This window comes from Rhamphochromis sp. 'chilingali' (assembly GCF_963969265.1).
Source record: "Rhamphochromis sp. 'chilingali' genome assembly, chromosome: 2".
Classification (NCBI taxonomy): domain Eukaryota; kingdom Metazoa; phylum Chordata; class Actinopteri; order Cichliformes; family Cichlidae; genus Rhamphochromis; species Rhamphochromis sp. 'chilingali'.
The window spans coordinates 46,560,459-46,580,359 of NC_137930.1; the positions used below are offsets into that span (position 1 = coordinate 46,560,459).

The 19,901-nt window shown below is 38.5% G+C and overlaps 1 protein-coding gene across 3 annotated transcripts in view; it reads left to right on the plus strand.

The window, feature by feature from the left end:
• The window catches only part of LOC308391940 (copine-8-like), an 87,936-nt gene that overhangs the window by 59,635 nt on the left and 8,400 nt on the right, over positions 1 to 19,901 (plus strand). For all 3 annotated transcript variants that reach the window (XM_080874747.1, XM_080874749.1, XM_080874748.1), the window contains exons 11-18: positions 110 to 185; positions 3,018 to 3,074; positions 4,612 to 4,673; positions 4,960 to 5,006; positions 9,013 to 9,194; positions 14,928 to 15,055; positions 18,526 to 18,628; positions 19,773 to 19,830. In XM_080874747.1, the coding sequence (XP_080730873.1) occupies positions 110 to 185; positions 3,018 to 3,074; positions 4,612 to 4,673; positions 4,960 to 5,006; positions 9,013 to 9,194; positions 14,928 to 15,055; positions 18,526 to 18,628; positions 19,773 to 19,830 (713 nt within the window). The remainder of the gene's footprint in view (positions 1 to 109; positions 186 to 3,017; positions 3,075 to 4,611; positions 4,674 to 4,959; positions 5,007 to 9,012; positions 9,195 to 14,927; positions 15,056 to 18,525; positions 18,629 to 19,772; positions 19,831 to 19,901) is intronic.

Sequence of the window (19,901 nt, forward strand, 5' to 3'; positions counted from 1 at the left end):
ACCATTCCTCTTGTCATTATTATTATTTTTACTTTTCCTGACACAGCTTTACTACAGTGTTTCCTGTTTTTAGCAATGGCCTAATGTGACTCTGTGTGTGTTCTTACAGCCACGATTTCATCGGAGAGTTCAGTACAAGCTACAGGGAAATGTCCAGAAGCCAGTCACAGTTCCACGTCTATGAGGTGATAATCCAACTCCTTTTCCCCACACCTTTCATAATATTAATTATTCATTATTCTCTCATCAAGATATCTAATTCAATTCAATTCAGTTTTATTTATACAGCGCCAAATCACAACAGTCGCCTCAAGGCGCTTTATATTGTAAGGTAGACCCTACAATACATACATAGAGAGAAAAACCCAACAATGAGCAAGCACTTTGGCAACAATGGGAAGGAAAAACTCCCTTTTAACAGGAAGAAACCTCCAGCAGAACCAGGCTCAGGGAGGGGCGGCCATCTGCTGCAACCGGTTGGGGTGAGAGAAGGAAGACAGGATAGAAGACATGCTGTGGAAGAGAGACAGAGATCAATAACAAGCATGATTCAGTGGAGAGCGGTCTATTAACACATAGTGAGTGAGAAAGGTGTCTGAAGAAGAAACACTCAGTGCATCATGGGAATCCTCCAGCAGCCTACACCTATTGCAGAATAACTAAGGGAGGATTCAGGGTCACCTGATCCAGATATCTAACCAAGACATGAACCTTCAAACAGCTATTTGAGCTCATAGAGCGGTGTTAACATATTATTAATGTGAGGGGTTTACACAGCTTACGTGTCAACACTGTAAGGGTAATACTCTCTGATACACCCACTGAACGAGAATAAAACATGCTTCAGAGACTGTTACCCACTGTTGCATGCCGTTGCACAATGTTTAAATAAAACATGTCATTCAACCTGGAAACAGCAAAATGCTGTGCCCCATTTTCAAACTGAACATACCCGAGGCAAGTTGTTATTAAAAAATATCCTCACAAACATTTTAACTAGTCCATGCAGGAGATCGGGCATTTTTAACAAAGAGAATGCTTTGAAAAAAGTGGAAATAATTCAAACGCATGTAGTTTTTCACTTGAATATAGGACACATTGTGCAACTTCAAAGCATTTATAGCGTAATCTCTGTACAACAGTTAGTATACAACAGAAGCTGCACAATAATTAGAGCAATACCAGGAGGACATGTGATCTGGAAAGCTTCTACGTTGTGGTCAGTCTACAAAAGATTAGAAAATTATTGTTGGATTCATTCACTTTTCACTGATTTAAAGTACACATTTTTCATGCTATATTTTCAAGTTGAAACCAACTGTGGTCACACAGTTTAAACAAATGATTTAGTTCATGCCATGCTCAGGACAGCTGTATTTTTCAACCTCAGTGCCATTTAAATACTTTAAATTTGGTGCCATGACAAATAAAGTAAATACTTCGATCTAATAAAATTTTATAGGCTACAAAGCACTAAATAAAAAGAAACAGCTAAGTAATGATATCAAGTCATTAAATAAAAATAATTGACATTATCATGAAAAACTGGAATACTAGAGTAAAGAACTGCAGGTCTGTGGGACTGAAGTGGGTCGGATGAGGCTCACTTCTATCTTTAATCACAGCATTGCGTCCATACAGAAGAACATTTACAGTAGTTTTTCCCCACACACTGCAGCGTGAGCACAGGCTCAAAGTCAGGAAAAGTCATTTTTTTCTGTGTAATGTGAACATAAGTTTTGTCTCTCTTCCCCCTGGGGCCAGAAAGCTAGATGAATAAAACCAGACAAACACATTCATCAGAGGTTGGAATCTGACTGCTCTTACGCTCGTGGATTGTCAGTATACGATGCATCACCTTTATCCGGTAGTTTATAATACCAGGTGCACATGTTCTGAGTTGCATATTTTACGTTATGTTTGAGTTTTGTCCGAGTCAACATTTTCTAGAGCCACCTTCAAGTGTCATTTCTCACCAGTGGGAGTGTATATTATCTTCCTATAGTTTTCAGCAGTTTTTGCCTGTCCCAAGGAGGTTTGTTTCAGGGTTCAAGGATATCTTTCTGCTTGATCGTGAGGTGGCGTTTAGGGCAAGTTAGAAGTGAATTTCTAGTCTGGATCCAACAATTTTGGCAAGAGTTCTTCAGCATTGCTTGATAGGACAAAATTGCTAATTTCACATCATATTTGAACGAGCAAATTGTAAAAAGAAAACAATGGTAGAAATAGTCTTTTCTATACAGTCTTTGATTGCTCTTGTTATTTATTTGTAGCTCACATAATGATCTAAAATGTAAAAGACTCACTTTATTGTTGTGTTCATTTGTATTCCAAAGACTGAAATGGAGCATTATAGCTGGGATTATACACGGATTCTTTAATTACAGTGATTAACAGGCTGATATACAGCCATCCAGATGGAACTCACTAATATGTGTACTGCACGCTGTTAAGCAAGTTCCCTAAAAGGCTGTGCTTCCCTCTTGTCCTCGTTGCAGTTTGCTGACTGGTGTATCAGCTGTGTTCGAGCTAAGCATAAATCACTGAAAGTTAAGAGTCAGTAAAACTATGAAGCATAATCTGGAGAATAGATGTGGGGAGAGCAGGGTGCTCTCTCCACTCTCGTGTGATGTAACTGGGGGTTATCAAATCATTTAGACCAGTGCTGTCTTCAGCTTCATCAATCCTTAGCTCAGTTTTTAATTTTCTCCAAAACAGAGAAAATCAATTGTTCCTTGAGCAGAGGACAAGTAATAGAATACAAAATGAAGTGTGTGAACATGTTCTGAAAAATGTTTGGGGAGTGTGTACACTCTGTTGGAAGCCTCTATTGGAAGCAGTGTCCTGTGGCATTTGGAATACATGAATCTGAAGAGGGAGAGTAAACAGAGCTATTTCCATCAGTAACACCCACTGCAGTGTGCTGATGGAGATTCAGACATGTTTAGTTTTAAGAAGGCATGTGTTTTAATTTATGGAATAATCTGTTTTGATGATTCAAACTGATTTCTACACAGGTGCTAAATCCAAAGAAGAAGGGGAAGAAGAAGAAAAAGTACCAAAACTCAGGAACGGTATGCTGTTATTGTTACTCAAGTTGTCCTAATATGTTGGCTGAACTTTCATGCCATGTACCGATACAAAGTGATGCCATATAAATTCTGTACTTCCAGTGTTCCCTAAAACCTTTCTTCTGCAATATCATAACAGTGCCATCCTCATTTTTATGTGCGTGAAGCATCTGATGTTTACTGTTATCATCGCTAAACTTAAGGATTAAAGTGCCCTATCAAAAATGGATTTTTTTTATTGGTGAGATGTATAGAGGATTTTATCTCAGGTTATTTTCTCAAATATCCCCCTCAATGTTCAGAAATGTTTGGTTTGTTTTCTCATATTTTCCTTACAGTGGTGCAAACGTCATATTAACAGTCCATTAAGAATCGGCTTACATCCACTGTTTTCAAGGTCAACTTAATATTTTATTAGTTAAAAAAGTCTTATAACTTAAAAACTGTAATTTTTACAAGTATATTGTCCTCATATGGAATGTACTGGATAACAATTTGAAATATTTCACATTTGACCTCTGACCTCTCCTTCAAGGTCTAAGTCTATATAATGATACTATATATATGGTTAAACTATTTCTTACTGCCATTGTTTGTTTTGACAAAACATTGGCATATAGAGAATTATATAATGATATATACTGATCCTAAATATCACATTACTTGGACTTCTTTCTTTCTTCTTCAAGGTCAAACATGTAAAACTCATAAAATGTCTTTTATGTTTAAAACTACATTTAAAATTCTGCTGACTTTGTTTTTGTTACCAACATGTAGGAAATGCTGCTGGTTTATGTGGACTCTAAATATCACATTATAGTTTACATTAAAATATCATATCATATTTGACCTCTGACCTCACTCTAACATTTCACATCTGTCCTTGTTTCAAGTTGACCAAAATTACATTATTTTTTACTGAACTACAAGAACAAAGAAAATAAAATCAACATATAGAAAATACAAGACAGTTTCCTTAAAAGTAAATACTGCCTAGAGAACGTGCTGCCTTGGTGGGGTTTTTCGCTCTCAGCACTTCTTGATTCTCCTTTATGGTTTTACCTTAATTCTGGCATCTCGACACACACCTTGTCATCTGTACCATGAGCTGAAAAAGTTCTGAGCCACCTGCACTTTGCTTCTATGGGAGCTGCTTGACATGAAGCTCCCAGTGCAGAATTTTTGTGGTGATGTTACATGCTCATCTGGGTTCAAAAGAGACACCCCCCCCCCACCACACACACACACACACACGCAGATAAAAAAATCCTAATCTGGTTTATTTTCTCTATGTCATCTCTGCATGTGTTGGTGTGTTTAGTCTTATTTAGTTTTAGCTTAATAAAATACTATTAGAATTATAAAATAGCATAAAAACCACAGTGGAGCAAAACAGAAAAGATCACAGCCCTAAAAAATAAATGTTAGAAACATTTGATCAGTGGTGTAAAAATGTCTCATCAGAGAATCAGGTGCTACAGTGACAGATTCACACTGCACAAGTACTTCCTGTCTAATTGGTGCACATGTCTGCCTGCAGGTCACTCTGCTGTCCTGCCTGGTGGACACTGAGCTGTCTTTCCTGGACTACATCAGAGGCGGGTAAGGTCACAATAATTGATAACATACAGTACTCAATTAGGCAGCAACATTAATGTCATCATTAAATTCTGAATGGCCTGGAGTTAGCAGTGTAGACGCAGCAGAGAGGACTTCCGCTGCCTTTTATCTCCCACTTCCAAAATGAAGACAGACAGCTGCCGATAACCTGCTGCTTAATTGCTCATGCTGCGTGCTTTGAAACATGCTATCATATAATCTGGCTCGATTGATGGCTCTCTGTTTCTCCTCATGTGACTTATTTATTCTGTTCTTTTATTTCTTGTAGGACTCAGATTAATTTCACAGTGGCAATTGATTTCACAGCATCAAATGGTGAGTGTTTTAAAGCTCTGCCCACATATTATTGAAATCTCTTTAGTGTATCAACTAGGGCTGCCACGATTTGTCGACTAGTCACGATTACGTCGACTATCAAAATCGTCGACGACTGATTTAATAGTCGACGCGTCGTTTGAAGCTTTGTAAGATCACAAAAGACGCAGGAATAAGTGGCAGGATTTAAGAGTGTAATAACGGACTGAAACAGAAGATGGCAGCATTGCATGTACAAGGATGTCAGCTACCGTTAAACCCCGAAGAAGAAGAAGAAGAAGCAGCTGTGTCCCAGAATTCATAGCGCGGCCCAGCGCAGTTTCCAACAATGGCGGCAGCTAGTTAGTTTTAATGTTACTCTTATTATTCTTTCTGGGTCACAAAATAAACGTTTAACATATTTTCAGGCGAGAATGTAGCTGTGTAAACCTCAAATATCGGCTCAGTTTATCAGGACACCACATATTTTCAAAAGCGCTCCGACGTTTTCGGAGACATCTGTTACCCACTAGCTCGTTAGCGAGCTGGGGGCTAGGCTCACTAGCGCCGTGAGAACACCGGACTCCCCGCAAATCGTTTTCAAACCCACCGCCGTCTTTCGCTACTCAGGTTAAATATATATATGAGTCACTTAGATAACTTAAAATGTTATTGTTTGGCTTTTTTTTTAGTATTTTATTTGTTCCTGAGTAAATCAGTTTGTCTGAGATTAAAGTTATAGTTTTTACACAGCTGAATAAACATCAAGCAGACAGCTGATTATCAGAAGTGTGAGATGCTCCAGAATATACTCCAGTGTCCTGTTATATTTTAGATAGCAAGGAGTTTATTAAACTTCACCGAAACAATCTGCAAATTTCATTAAAATTTAATAAACTATCATCTTGTCTTTATTTTTAGTTAGCACAGACCTTAAACACTTAAAGCTGTAAGCTAATGATAGTTATAAGAGCAGATGCTGCTGGTGCAATAAGCTGTAGTTTTACGTCCAATGGATGATGATCTGATTAGTCGACTAATCGCAAAAATAATCGGTGACTAGTCGACTATCAAAATAATCATTTGTGGCAGCCCTAGTATCAACAGATAAAATGTTGCAGGCTAACGATCAGATCTTTATATGATTTGAACCTTTAAGAGACTGCTTATCCGCTCATTTGATGGCTCTTCACCCCTTAACTTGACTAAGAAGATAGAACAGCTGAAAGCTGGATAATTATTAGAACGCTATCTGTTGCTCTAAATCTCTGAGCTCAGCTTGATTTTACTTGTTAGCCAAAAGTTTCTGCCTCTCTGGAGAACGAAAGCCATTACTCCCACATTTTGCCCAAATTTATTTTCAGTTTAGATTGTTGTGTTCATGTAGTGGCGGTTTATAAAACCCACAGGAAAACCACAATGCATTTATCAGAACAACTTACAAAATGAGCTATTCTGCACGGATGACTTTGTCAGGGATGAGTAATGTTCTCATTTCAGCAAAAGATGATTTAGTGAGTCAATATATGTTATACAATTTTAGAGACTTCTTTCTGCCACAAGAGATATTAATGAGTTTCTGTGCTGCCATCAAAGCAGCTCCCACACTGTAAAATAATAGTGGTGTGATGCATCTATTTATAATGTATGCATATTATCTTCATTAGTTTTTCTTTGATCCTATTTGTAAAACAGGTTGTTCCAGACTGTTACAGCTGTCTCATTTCTTTAATAATGTTGCGCAAACAAAGCCGTAGGCTACAAGTTTTCTCAAACCCAAAGCCAACGCTGAACTCATTTCAAATGAATATTATTATTGTGACCCAAATCTAATACAGCATGTTCATCTGGGCCACAGAGCACCCTTGGTTTTCTAATTATTATTATTATTATTATTATTATTATTATTATTATCTGGCAGATGTGTCACCGCATAGTCCTGTAAGGGGTGCAAGATTTATAGTATGAGTGACCTCCTCGCCGCCACAGCTTCCAAATACTGTCGGTTATTTGGATTCATGCTCACATACACCATCCTGCTGTTGCAAATGTTAGATGGAGAACCACCTCAATGTGCATTAATTTGAAGCTGAAAGGGGCCTAGAATAGGTCCTCTAGTACAGCGGTCCCCAACCTTTTTTGCACCACGGACCAGTTTATGCCCGACAATATTTTCACAGACCGGCCTTTAAGGTGTCGCGGATAAATACAACAAAATAAAACTAGTACCGGTACCGAAAAAAAGAAGATTTATTCATAACACACGTGAAAAGACCCAGGAAAACAGAGTTAACGATAAAAACGATAACAAAATAACGCTGAAAACCGATAAAAACCCTGAAAACCATACATTTCACACCTGAGCCTCAACTCTCGCGGCCCGGTACCAAACGACTCACGGACCGGTACCGGTTCGAGGCCCGGGGGTTGGGGACCGCTGCTCTAGTACAGTCTTCACTCTACTTTTTAGCGCAGCTTCAACAACATTAATATAACTGGCTCACTGGTGTAAGGCTGTTATTTAGTCTTAAATTTGCATTTATCAGTATTCTCAGTTTTTCAAATTTCACTCTGTAATGGTGACAGTCGTTCACATACGCTGTCTTGGTAACACATTCAAGCAGTTATTTGGACAGTTCTTTCAAAGCCCGCAAGAAAATGAATAAGGGAGGACTGTAGTTGTGACAGTTGGAACATAAATGAAATAAAGATTAGCTTCAGGACTTTGGTAATGTCCACAAAAAGATTTTGTACAAAGGCCAGAAATGCGATGAAACAAAAAAGATTTGACAAAAACCTTCACCATGATAGTGAGCAGCATAACAAACTCTTGTGAACGTATGTTATGTGCACGCGTTAGTGCAGCAACACATGCTAAATGTTAGCATCTGCTTTGGTCCTCATAGTGTAACGTGCTAGTATGCTAACATTTCTTAATTAGCACTTAATACAAATATACTTTTACATTTGCAAACGTAAAAGTATATTTGTACAAACATTTACATTTGTTTGGTAATATATCAAAGTACAGAATAAATTTAATTGCATGGGAAGCAACAGTGTCTTGGATTATATCCGTGAATTATATGACAATCAGTTACTAAGAAACACGATTGGCTCTCATGTTTCCTGTTTTGCCCGCTAATTGGGTCTTTATGTGCAGGTGGGAAAGGCCACTGTCTTTATCCTCATCCTGAGTGCTGTTGCTTCTTTTATAATATCTGTGATCTGTTCTCAAGGCTGTTAAATTCTACCCAGTCCATAGAGCCTAAGGTTTTTCATTTTAGCCTTACAGTTTTGTAACTGCTTACGATTAAATTCAGTAATGTTTGCTTCAGGTTGAAAGAGCCAATAGTTTAAGAGTTAATTACTGAACTATTTAAAAATAGATCTATGTGGTAAATAAATGAATCCAAACTGCCTGACAGGGTCCATAAGTTACGAGCTAATTTGAGAAAATGTAAATATTTTTGGTTTTGATGTTCACATTGTAACAAAAATCAAATAACACATGATTTTTGGTCTTTGCTCTCGTCGTTATATTAACTTTTCTTTCATGTAGCTATTCTTAAATAAATAGGACACAATTTACGATGGGCTTTATTTAATACCAGTTTTGCCATTATTGGGTTTGATTATTTAATTGTCAGGAGTGGCTTTTGAAATTTATACACAAGAATATTGTCAGTTTTTGCTTATTTCATTAGTTTGTGCAAATTGGAATAAAGCTCTGAAGGATCGGCTCAATATCTTGTAAGTTTAAAATGACTACAGTACGTTTCATGTTGCCTATCTATCCTGCAATATTTGGGGAAATTGTATGACCCACTGAGGTGTGAGGCAGCCACTGAGATTGTTTCTTCCTCCAGTGCAGCTGTGCCTTGCAGAAATGTCTGTCTGCAATTTAACCCCTTTCACCTTCTCTCCTCCTTTTTATTTCAATATGACTCACAGCCCAGGGGGAGCAGGCATAATTACAGTGTGATGCTGATGTGTGTTTTATTTTGTTGAACCATTCGGGTCCCAGGCAACCCATCCCAGCCCACCTCACTCCATTACATGAGCCCTTACCAGCTAAATGACTATGCCATGGCACTGCGGGCTGTCGGTGAGATCATCCAGGACTACGACAGCGACAAGATGTTTCCCGCGCTGGGTTTTGGTGCCAAGCTTCCCCCAGATGGACGGGTCTCACATGAGTTTGCCCTGGTGAGGACATCGTTTTTTTTCTTCATATCCAGCCATCCATTTGTCCAGATACATACATGAAAAAAAAGCTTTGCTCCATTTTTTCTTCTGTATTATGTTTAGGCACATACAGTCTAAACCTGGATTAAACATGCAAACGTTATGTTGTTTCTTCCACGTAAGATGTTGAAAAATGATGAAGGGTTGACTGACAGTACATTGTTTACTTCTTGTTTGCTTAATAATTGACACGGGAAATTATTGGATTCCAAGTTCCATTTGAGTAACGTTTTAAGGTTTTAGTCTTAACACTGCAAAACCTTTCTTTAGGCAGTAATGAAACTTTAAATAATAAAGTGAAGCAAGGATCTAAGCCTCTATTACCAACTCTTTAAAGCTGTGCATAGACATGGCCTCGGTTTGAGCTAAAGTTAACATGTGTCATGCTAAATGTTAGCATCTGCTTTGGTCCTCACAGTGTAACGTGCTAGTATGCTAACATTTCTTAATTAGCACTTAACACAAATATACTTTTATGTTTGCTATTTGGTAATATATCAAAGTACAGGATAAATTAAATTGCATGGGAAGCAACAGTGTCTTTAATATTAGTGCCAGTCCATCTGTGAATTATATGATAATCAGTTACTAAGAAACTTGACCTGACAAGGTGAGGAACCGTCAAAGAGCGTGGTTTCATCCTCTGGAAATCTTGTCATTTTTGTAGTCTGTTGGATCTGACACTGGGCAAGAAGTGAGGCATACGCTGGAGATGTTTTCAGTCCTTCACAAAGCCACAATTCATCTGATAATTAAATCTTGTGTTATGTGAGATTCCAACCAAACAATGTTTTTGACCAAAGGAAATAAAGCCTTGCTTTGTGACGGGTCTTGTGAAATTCAGTGCTGATTTGATGAACATCATTAGAACTGGCAGAATAAAAGATTTGGCCTGTCCTCAAACTGCTGTTGAATACGGCTGCGAAAGCAAATCTTTTCATATCTTTGGTGCCAGCTGGAGGAGTCTGTCAGTCACACTGAGACCACAAGAAAACTAAAGCGACATCTAAAACATAACGTAATACTGCATGCAAGTTAAAAAAGAAAACTTTTCGAAAATCCAACAAAAAACACTTTCAAACAGGCACTCTCTTACATACTTGGTGTTATAGTGAACAAATATATTGGTGGGTGGTCAGTGCTGCTGTCCAAAAACGTGTACACAGCATCCAAACTGCCTGCGCACTGTGGAGATAGAAGCCAAAAGAGCCAAGTGAGTTTGTTTTTAGGTGTGATAACATGCCAAGTTTATTTTTTTTATTATTTGTATAAGGCCACTGTTAGTCATACAAGAGTGACATAGTATTTTAACTGTAGTTTAATTTCTTTGTATCAATCTTTTTTCTGTTGAAAATGGGCAGATTGTAGGCTGCATTTTATTTTATTAAACCAAAGACAGTGCAAATTAACTGATTTACTATGTCTAGTTAGTGTCATGGCTGTGTGAAGGCAGGCAGGGAGGAAGAACCCAAAATGCAGGACTCGGAGGCAGATGTAAACTCAAAACACTCAGCTTTATTGCTGGGCAGAAAAGGAACATAAAGTTAACTAAACTGGGCGGGCAGGCGGGGTTAACGTGAGGGTGAGTAGACGTTAACGACGCGACACTGACACAAAGACACACTGGGCTTAAATACACTGAGGGAGTCATCAAGGAATTAGAGACAGAAGGGGAACACAGCTGGGAGGAATAAGACCTAACGAGACAGGGAGAGCAAAGCTGGAACACTGACATCAGACAGGAACAAGAACCTTCAAAGTAAAACAGGAAACAAAACACACTTTACCAAGACACGGACTAGACAGAGACAGACTTGACACTGAACAAAACCTACTAAATAATAATCATAATCAAAACAGTATCACTGATCAATCAGAACATAAATCCTAATCTAGAAAAACACCAAAATACAAGAAACAGAAAGCTGGGTCAACATGACCCAGAACCGTGACAGTTAGCTTCTAAGGACCATTTTTAGTTTTATACCATCAACATTATGAAATTTGGTAACGTTAAGACTTTTTTGAACTGTAACTGTGATGCAGTGACTGGCACTGTCAGTTCACAGCATGAAGATTTTGGTTGGTTCTTGGTTCATGAATTACCTCATGAATCTCCTCCAGTTAGGTTCAGCGATGATTCCTTATTGGCTGCAGTTGTGCATGTCTGGGTGTCTGCCTCTGTGTTAGTACTGCGATGGACTGATGATCTGTCAGTGTCAGCTGGGAAAGGTTCAAGTCTGGAATTGATGGATGTAACTTTTGCACTTTTTTCCCAGACCCTCTCATTTGTATTGTAGATAAGATAAGATAACCTTTATTAGTCCCACACGTGGGAAATTTGTTTTGTCACAGCAGGAAGTGGACAGTGCAAAAGTTATGAGGCAAAAATTAGAATACAATAAGAATAAATACAGTACACAACTGTACAGAATAGAATAAAATAAAATACTATATACAGTAGAATAAAATAAAATAAATATACAATAAGATAAAAATAGAATACAAATACAAATACTATATACAACTGAGTAAAAATACAACGATGACAGAAAGGATTATTGCACTTAGTATTATACAGAAAGGATTATTGCAGTCGCTGAAGGTAATTTTTTGAGATTAATTTTTTAAAGGATTCTGATAAATTTACATCGATTTGTGTGTAATTGTGTCTAGGAAATTGGTACCTTCTCATAAACCTATGATTAATTCATTAAAATAGATTGGAGCAGGTTTGTACTTTGTGGAAGCTGCCATATCCCTCCACCGTGTATAAATACAGTCGGCAGGAAGAACTTCTAGTTTCTGACTAATTGTGTTTTATGTACGTGGCTATAAAATGGCTCCATAAACAAAACAAGGCAGAGGAGAAGAGAGGCTGTAGGAGTTTGCGTGCTGACATTTCAATTTGTGCCTGCACCTTCAGACTAAAGATATAAAGTAGCTCTGTTTTACCTTTGGAGAAGGAGTCCCTCTCACTAAAGAAATTAAATTGCAAAAAATAAGAAAATGCCAGTGGTATCTAAAAAATATAGTATCCTCTTCCTCCTCACATCAAGCCTCATCTCCTAAACTGAAGTCAGGGCTCTAACAGCGTGCATAAGTTTATTCCACGATATTGTCAGCAGATAAGACATGTGACCTGAACAGCTAAAAAAGAGCTGACTAAACAACAACAGCTGGTTGTAAGCTAACATTGCTCTCGCTAATGTTATAGTCAAGTGTCCTAAAAATCATACTTTCCCTCTGATAAAGAGTTTGATTACATTCTCACAGCATATGAGCATCTTACTGACAGAAAACCTCAGCATGTTCTCAGCAACTCATTTTAGCTTTGCTGTAATCGGACAGAGGTGAGCTTCTCAGACTCATTGATCTGTATCTGACTCCTTCCACAAAGTTTTACAGCCTTTTCCCGAGTAAATACGCTTCTCACCCAGCATTGACAGCTGAGGTATACAGTGGGCTGACAACAAGGTAATGCACTCAAATGGGTAGGGGCATTCTACTGACATGCAGCAGTGAAGATTTGACCTACTGTAGCTTTAAACTTAGGGTTGAGATCCCACATTGTTCATATTGAGTAGAAATAGTTGTGCTTTTGACTGTTCATCTCTCCTTATTCCACTCATCCATTTGTCTCTACCACTCTGCCAGTGTCAAGTGCTCTAGGGCTGTAGACATCCTGACCATTACTCAAGCCGCACATAATCTCTTCTTGGTCGACTCTCACCTCCAGATGTTGCTCCAGAGGCATTTACAGCCATTACAGCTGCTCAGCATCGGCTACTCCCTAAAGGCACACATGCATTAATTTAACGATTGAGGATCTGACTGAGTCAGCTCTTAAAGAGGAAGGCTACAGCTGTGTAGCCACAGTGGGAGAAGGCCACCACTGAATCTGACGTTAATTATGCAAGCTCCATTTACAAAACAATGGAGTCTCATGTGCACTGTTCGTACTCATGGGTAGCCAAGCAGAGTTAGTGAGGATGGTTTCTTACTCAGATAATTGAAAGCCTAAAACATATGGGTAGTTTAAATAATGCATTGTTTCCTTTTTTGCGACTTTCTTTTGGGCCTCCAAAAGCAGTCAACCAGGCACAGATTTAATATTTTAATATTACAGATGTGGGAGACACAGAGGAAGAAGCCAGAGGATGGGCTTATGTCAGAGTCTAATACAAATTATCATCATGTTTGATCTTTTTATAACTAACACTGCAGCTCCAACTTGCCTGAGGATACCATTTACCGAACTGATGCAAAAGAAGGATTAAAGCCTTCCTTAAACTATGTAATTTATAAGTCTAGCTGAGATTCTGCATCCTTAAAAGATCTTTTACACTTGGTGTTAATATTGGAGTATTATCGATGTTTTGGCCCCGGGTTGACCACTTTTCACGTCTCTCAATATGCTAACAGGGAATCCTGTTGTTTGACACTTTGCATCCGAACATGTTCGTTATGATAATTAATTATAACTCTGTCCCAGTCCAGGGAGATCAAATTTAATACAACTTTATATTTTGTTTCCCTGCAGCATGGTGATGTTTTTATTATTCCTTTTAGCAATAAGGAAGTGTCTTCAAATATCAAAACACTTTGCAATATAATTTCATTTAGTTTAATGCCTGATGTTAGATACATGCTACAATCGAGACACTGAGTGCCTTTGAATAAACATTGAGATCAAATCAGTGAAGGTGACAGGATGTGTAAACGTTTAGCCTATGGTGCTGTGAACATATCAACGAAATATATGTCAATATAATCTGTAATTAATTTTGGGCATTTAACATTTGATGTTACTGTAAACGCAGGTTTACAAATCGCCCGTTAAATTGCATCTCTTTTTGTTTTTATCCTCCTACTCTTGATCCTTAGTGCAGTTCCTTAAGATCCCTTCCTTCTTTAATGCTTTTCTGAATGACTTCCTGTCTTACAAAGGAGGTCTGAACATCAGGTGGATGGGGCTTACAGCCAGAGTTGTGTTACTTTGATTAACATGTTAAGAAAATCTACTTTTTGACATCATCGAGAGCTAAGTGTAGAAAGAACTGTCTGAAAGTGAGAATTTAGAGAACCTGCTGAGTTTTAATTGGTATCATTTTTGCTACATTTGGCATTTTTTGCAATTTATTTATTCAGGTTTTCAGGGGGAAAAAATCTAATGGTTTAGAGGTCTCAAAAACTCCCAGACTCCTGTATCAAAAACAGTACACTTTGCGTTACAGGGATAACACAAAATTGACATTGACATAGAGGCGAGACACACTGTTCAGGTTGCTGTCAGGCAAGAAAGCTAATACACAGAGAGAGAGAGAGAAACCCGTTCATCCACAATTTAGAATCACAAATTAACCTCACGTGTCTGTCTTTGGACTGTGGGAGGATACGGGAGCATCTGGAGAGCACCCACAAAGAGAACATGCAAACCCTGCAGACAGTCCCCAGGCAGGTTCAAACCTAAATCTTCTTGCTGTGACACAGTAGCACTATCCACTGCACTGCCAACTGTCTTAAATATGTTAAGTAGAAATTTAAGGCTCTTTTTTGCTGTGACAAGATGACTTAGACTGCATATTTGAGTTTTTTATTAGTGACTCTAAAATCTTCCAAGGGCCTTTTGTGCAGATGAAATTTCTGAATGTCTTATTGTTAACTCATTCACATCTTTGTGTTTTTGTGCAGAATGGTAATCCACAGAACCCATACTGCACTGGTATTGAGGGTGTGATGGAGGCCTATTACCAGAGTCTCAAGAGTGTACGTCTTTATGGACCCACCCACTTCTCCCCTGTTATTAACCATGTGGCCAGGTACGTCCATTATAAATACACCGAGGGATGTGAAACATGTGGTCTGACACGTGTTAATGTCATTAAGCACCATGTCACCAAGAATTGTGCAGCTCAGCAGGAAAGATTCCTAAAAGATTAATCAGCCTTGGTGAAGTTACAGCTTTAAGTGGAGGGAAAAGATGGGGATAAATGTGCTAACAGCACCATCACCTGAGAGGAATCAATACCTGCTGTGGTGGTTTGAACATGCAAAGTGGTCATCACAGTGCTTTCAGCAGAAGTCTGCTTCTAGCCTGCACAGTGGCTGATAGACTGGCTTGAGGAGCAAGAATAGGAGCTAATGAGATTTGAAGAAAAAAGAGAAAACAGCTGAGATGCACCTCTGAAGAAATGGCAGTGTGACTCAGTGTTTTCATAGTATACAAACAGTTGGCATTAAGCAGGATTCCCTTATTTAGCAGCAATACAGAAAGTATCAGCTATATGTAGTAATAACACCAAACCAAGCTGCTACATTATACAATCAAAAAGCCAGATGATAAATTAAAAAATAATTGAAATCAACTTCGAAGTTCATTCTGCATCTCCATGTTGTCAAAAGTCTATACAAGGCTCAGCATCACTTCTAATTTCATGATGGTCGGCTCATTCCATCATTCTGAAATAAACACGGGCATACCACTACTACTATTCCTACTCAGTTGTTAAAACATGAGTGCTGTAAAAATTTTAGGTTCTAATACTTTTCTGGATATATCTTTTTAAAAAATGGTTCATCAACCCTCTTTACGGCTATTCTTTTGCACATTGAAATCTGCGTCAGACTATCAAAGATAAAAGCCTGAATATGTTATTGGTCATTGCCACCATCAAAATGAATCAGGATCTGTAATTTGGTAAAGATACAAAAAATGAAGAAAAACATTCACGCTCTTACTGTAAAGTCATATAAAGACAAATATTTGAGCATATAAAGTTTTTGATTAGTATTCAGAATGATTGAAATTTACAGAAAAGCTTGAATTTAATTTATTTTTTTCAAATTTTAATCGCCCGATAAATCTTTTAATGTATAACTATAATTATCGTATAGAGTAGTTTCCTTTCTTTTTCCAAAAAGCCATCGATTGAATCATTTACTGAATCCAAAGATTAGACTTAAAGTTCTTAAACTGTTCTTTTGAACATAGTTTTAAAATAACATTTATAAGCTCAGTGCATACAGGATTATGATTGCTGGCGCCACTGCTGTGAATAACAGTAAATGTCACACCTCCTACCGCTTCACAGATATACAATAGATAAATCCCTTTCTGGCCATCCCAAGAGCCATAAATAGAAAATTCCCTATGCTTCAGTGTTAAAGAGTTCGAAACCAGATCAGCGTGAGACATACCAAGTTGACTTTTCACTGGATCAGCAAATATGCTCTTCTAAAGGTTTCAAATATTTAAAACAAGTAATACCTTTAGCAGATACTGAAAGAAGCTGTCAGCTGCACTTACTCAATTCACACAAAAAAATCACCGATAGAAAGTTACGTGCTGTTTCCTAGTTCTGTGTCTTCCAACTCCCACCTGACATCCTCTATTGCCAGATCTTGTCTCATGATCCTCAAGATTGACTGTAACAAGCACTTTCCCCCCCCTTTCATCATCGGCTTTCAAATCCCATCTCTGCAAGCGTCGTCCGCCCACTCAGCCTGAGAATAGATGCATTGTTCACTCCTCACTTGTGTGGAGCATCTGACTGAAATCCAGGAAGATGGCACTTAGAAACAGTGGCATCAAGTCACGTCAAATCACTAATTGCTTGACTGTTTTCACCTAAGAGTGTTGTTTAATGTATGGTCTCAAAATGCCATGGCACATCACTTCAAAAGTTTTGGTTCATATAACGAAAACCTCTGCAGGCATTGGCTGAATCCATCATGTTTAACAGTATTTTTTTAACTGTTATGAAGTCAATGTAATAAACTTGTTCTGCATGAAACTATATTTCAAAGTATTTATCTTTGTATATTAATTGGGTTTCTATATTAACTTTTAATGCTGCAAGTAACATGTTATACGCTATAATAATCACATACTAATAAGCATTAGTAAGGCATTAGTGTTTACTTAATCATTTATAAAGCATTACTCCTCCTTAGTATGTAATTAAATACAGGTATAAATGTGTGTTCTTTAATATATATTATCATTGTTTGTGAATGTGTTAATAAAAGTTTAATAAATACTTTTCATTGAAATGTAATATTTAGAAATGTTGTGATTACAAAAAACGTTGGAAAAAAGTCTGGCTTTCATTGAGAATAGGTGTGAAATACTTGAATGAAAACCAGTTTTTGTGCGCTTTGTGTGTTAAATACCCCAAACCTCAAACTAATTAGTGTAGCCATGCCCTTCAAATATGCCTATTTCACTTTTTACGTAATTTTTTTGGGCCTGGCAACTACACGCAGCTGTAATTGGTCCAGTTGTCTTCCATAAAATAAGATTATAATTTTATTGATCTCTGAGGGATAATAACCTAATATGAGATTTTATCTAATAAGGTGATTGCTGAGGGCAATGTGTGGGGCTTGAGACAGGGGGATTTTAAAGGGCTGCTCCAGCAAGTTAATATTGTGCTCTCATAAAATTGGATCTTCCATAAACTTGCTCCCTCTGACACATAAACTGGTAAGTGCAGTACATATTAAAACTTTAATCAGCTTCAGATGAAAAAAATGCTAATGAAATACCAACAGGATTAAAAATAAAGAAATCAAGTTTGTTAATGATGGAAGTGCATTTTGCATCTTGCAGTTACAGTTAGGATGACATGCCGGCAGCCTCGCCTCTGTCAGTGCGCCCCAGGGTGGCTGTGGCTACGATGTAGCTTGCCATCACCAGTGTTTGAATGTGTGTGTGAATGGGTGGATGACTGGATGTGTAAAGCGCTTTGGGGTCCTTAGGGACTAGTAAAGCGCTATACAAATACAGGCCATTTACCATGGTGAAATGCTATGTTATTAGCTTATGCTAGTTAGCTTGGTTATGTAAGAAGCATTGTCCATAAACTGTATAGGTTTATTCTCCGAAACTGAAGCAGGACATAGCAAGCCATTTATGAGTCTCCAGTTTAGTGGCTACAATTAACAGAGGTGAGGCTGGGATAGTATTAACTAGACTCTGTGTTGGCATACCTGTTAAAATGGCCATGCCCCTAACTTTCAGGCCTACTAGTATTCATATGGTACTAAAAAGTAAATGCAGTTACATGCAGTTGTTATAAAGGGTGACACGATTCAAACATCATGGTTTCAACTTGGTGACTTTAACAGAGGAGCTTTTGGAGACGACCTCATGTGGAAATTATAGGAACTGCAGTTTGTGGCGCTTTGACTTTCACTTCATTTTTCCACCCAGAAGTTGATTTTTGGGGCAGTTTTTTGTCATTTTTTGATCGCCTGACCTCTGACACATCATCTCTTTGCACACCAGGTATGCCTCGGCAGTGACAGACGGCTCACAGTACTTCATCCTGCTCATCATCTCTGATGGCGTGATCACAGACATGGCGCAGACCAAGGAGTCCATAGTAAATGTACAGTAGCACTTCACATTTAACCTCTGGTCTATGTATATTTTAAAATGTTTTTCAACTTATTTAAACTGGTAAGCACACAGTGGGTTACTAAACGTGATCTACTGTAGCAGTCCGTGAAATGTGTGCTTATAATCGTTCAGTTAATTTACTGTAGAACTTGCAAGGAACCCTGAAGGTATGATTAAAACCCCAATAGAGGCCTAATAAACTAACAAACATCTAATATGAAAGCGAGAGGGCGAAAAGCAGTGCAGCTGCTATCTTTGCCTCTTCCCTCTCTTTGTCTCTCATCTTTACTAATGAGGGAAGTAATGGAAGAGAGGGTCAGTCTGGTCACCACCACGTCCATTACCCCCCCCCCCCCCCCCCCCCACCCCCACCCCCAACGCTGCTATGTTCAGCTCTAATAACTCTGCTTTCTAATTAGAGTGATCAGAGTTAATGTGTGTAACGATTTTGGGCGAGCTCATATATTTGGAGCCTCGGCTGCTTGGGCTTAATGCTCCGCACGGCCTCAACGCGCATCCGCTCTCCTGCTTCTTTTTCCACTTTGCCCCCCGTGTGACGTAATGTTATTGTAAAGTGAGATTTGAGAGTAATTATTTACTAGCCCGTGGAGGATCCATGCCCTTCATATCTCAAGCAATTTGGGCGTCCGTCTAATAACCCGGGAAGTTATGAAACACTGAAAAAGCTTCATTCATCCTTCATCAATCCAACTGTACTTTGCTGTCCCACTCAACTAAGATTTAATAAACAATATTGCTATGCAGGCCTGGAGTTCAGCTGCAGCTCAGGGCAGAGGAAGATGTAAATGGGAGTCATTATTAAGCTGTCAAGCTTCGAGAGATTTAGGTTGCAGATGCATGAAATTAGAAACCGTAGATCTCGCTAGGCGAGGGGCTTTATAAAACCGGCTGCAGAGTAAGGACGTAAGGCCCCGTCTGCCTTAACAATGGTATTTAATTTTTTCTATAGAGCTTCCTTTCCTTGGACTGTAACAGTTAATGTATAGTTGGTAATTTGCAGGCCTATTTCACTGGCAGCCTGCACGGTTTAAGATAGCAAATGGTGAAAAGAATGAACGCTGCTTCTTCGCCGCCTTTGATGTGGTTATTCTGTCACTTTCCACCCTTTACAGGCCTCGTCTCTGCCCATGTCTATTATAATAGTTGGGGTTGGACCAGCGGAATTCGATGGTAAGCAGGCTGAATGTGTGTCCGTGTGCAAATACGTGTGTGTCTAAAAGCATGCAGTAATCTTTTGCCCT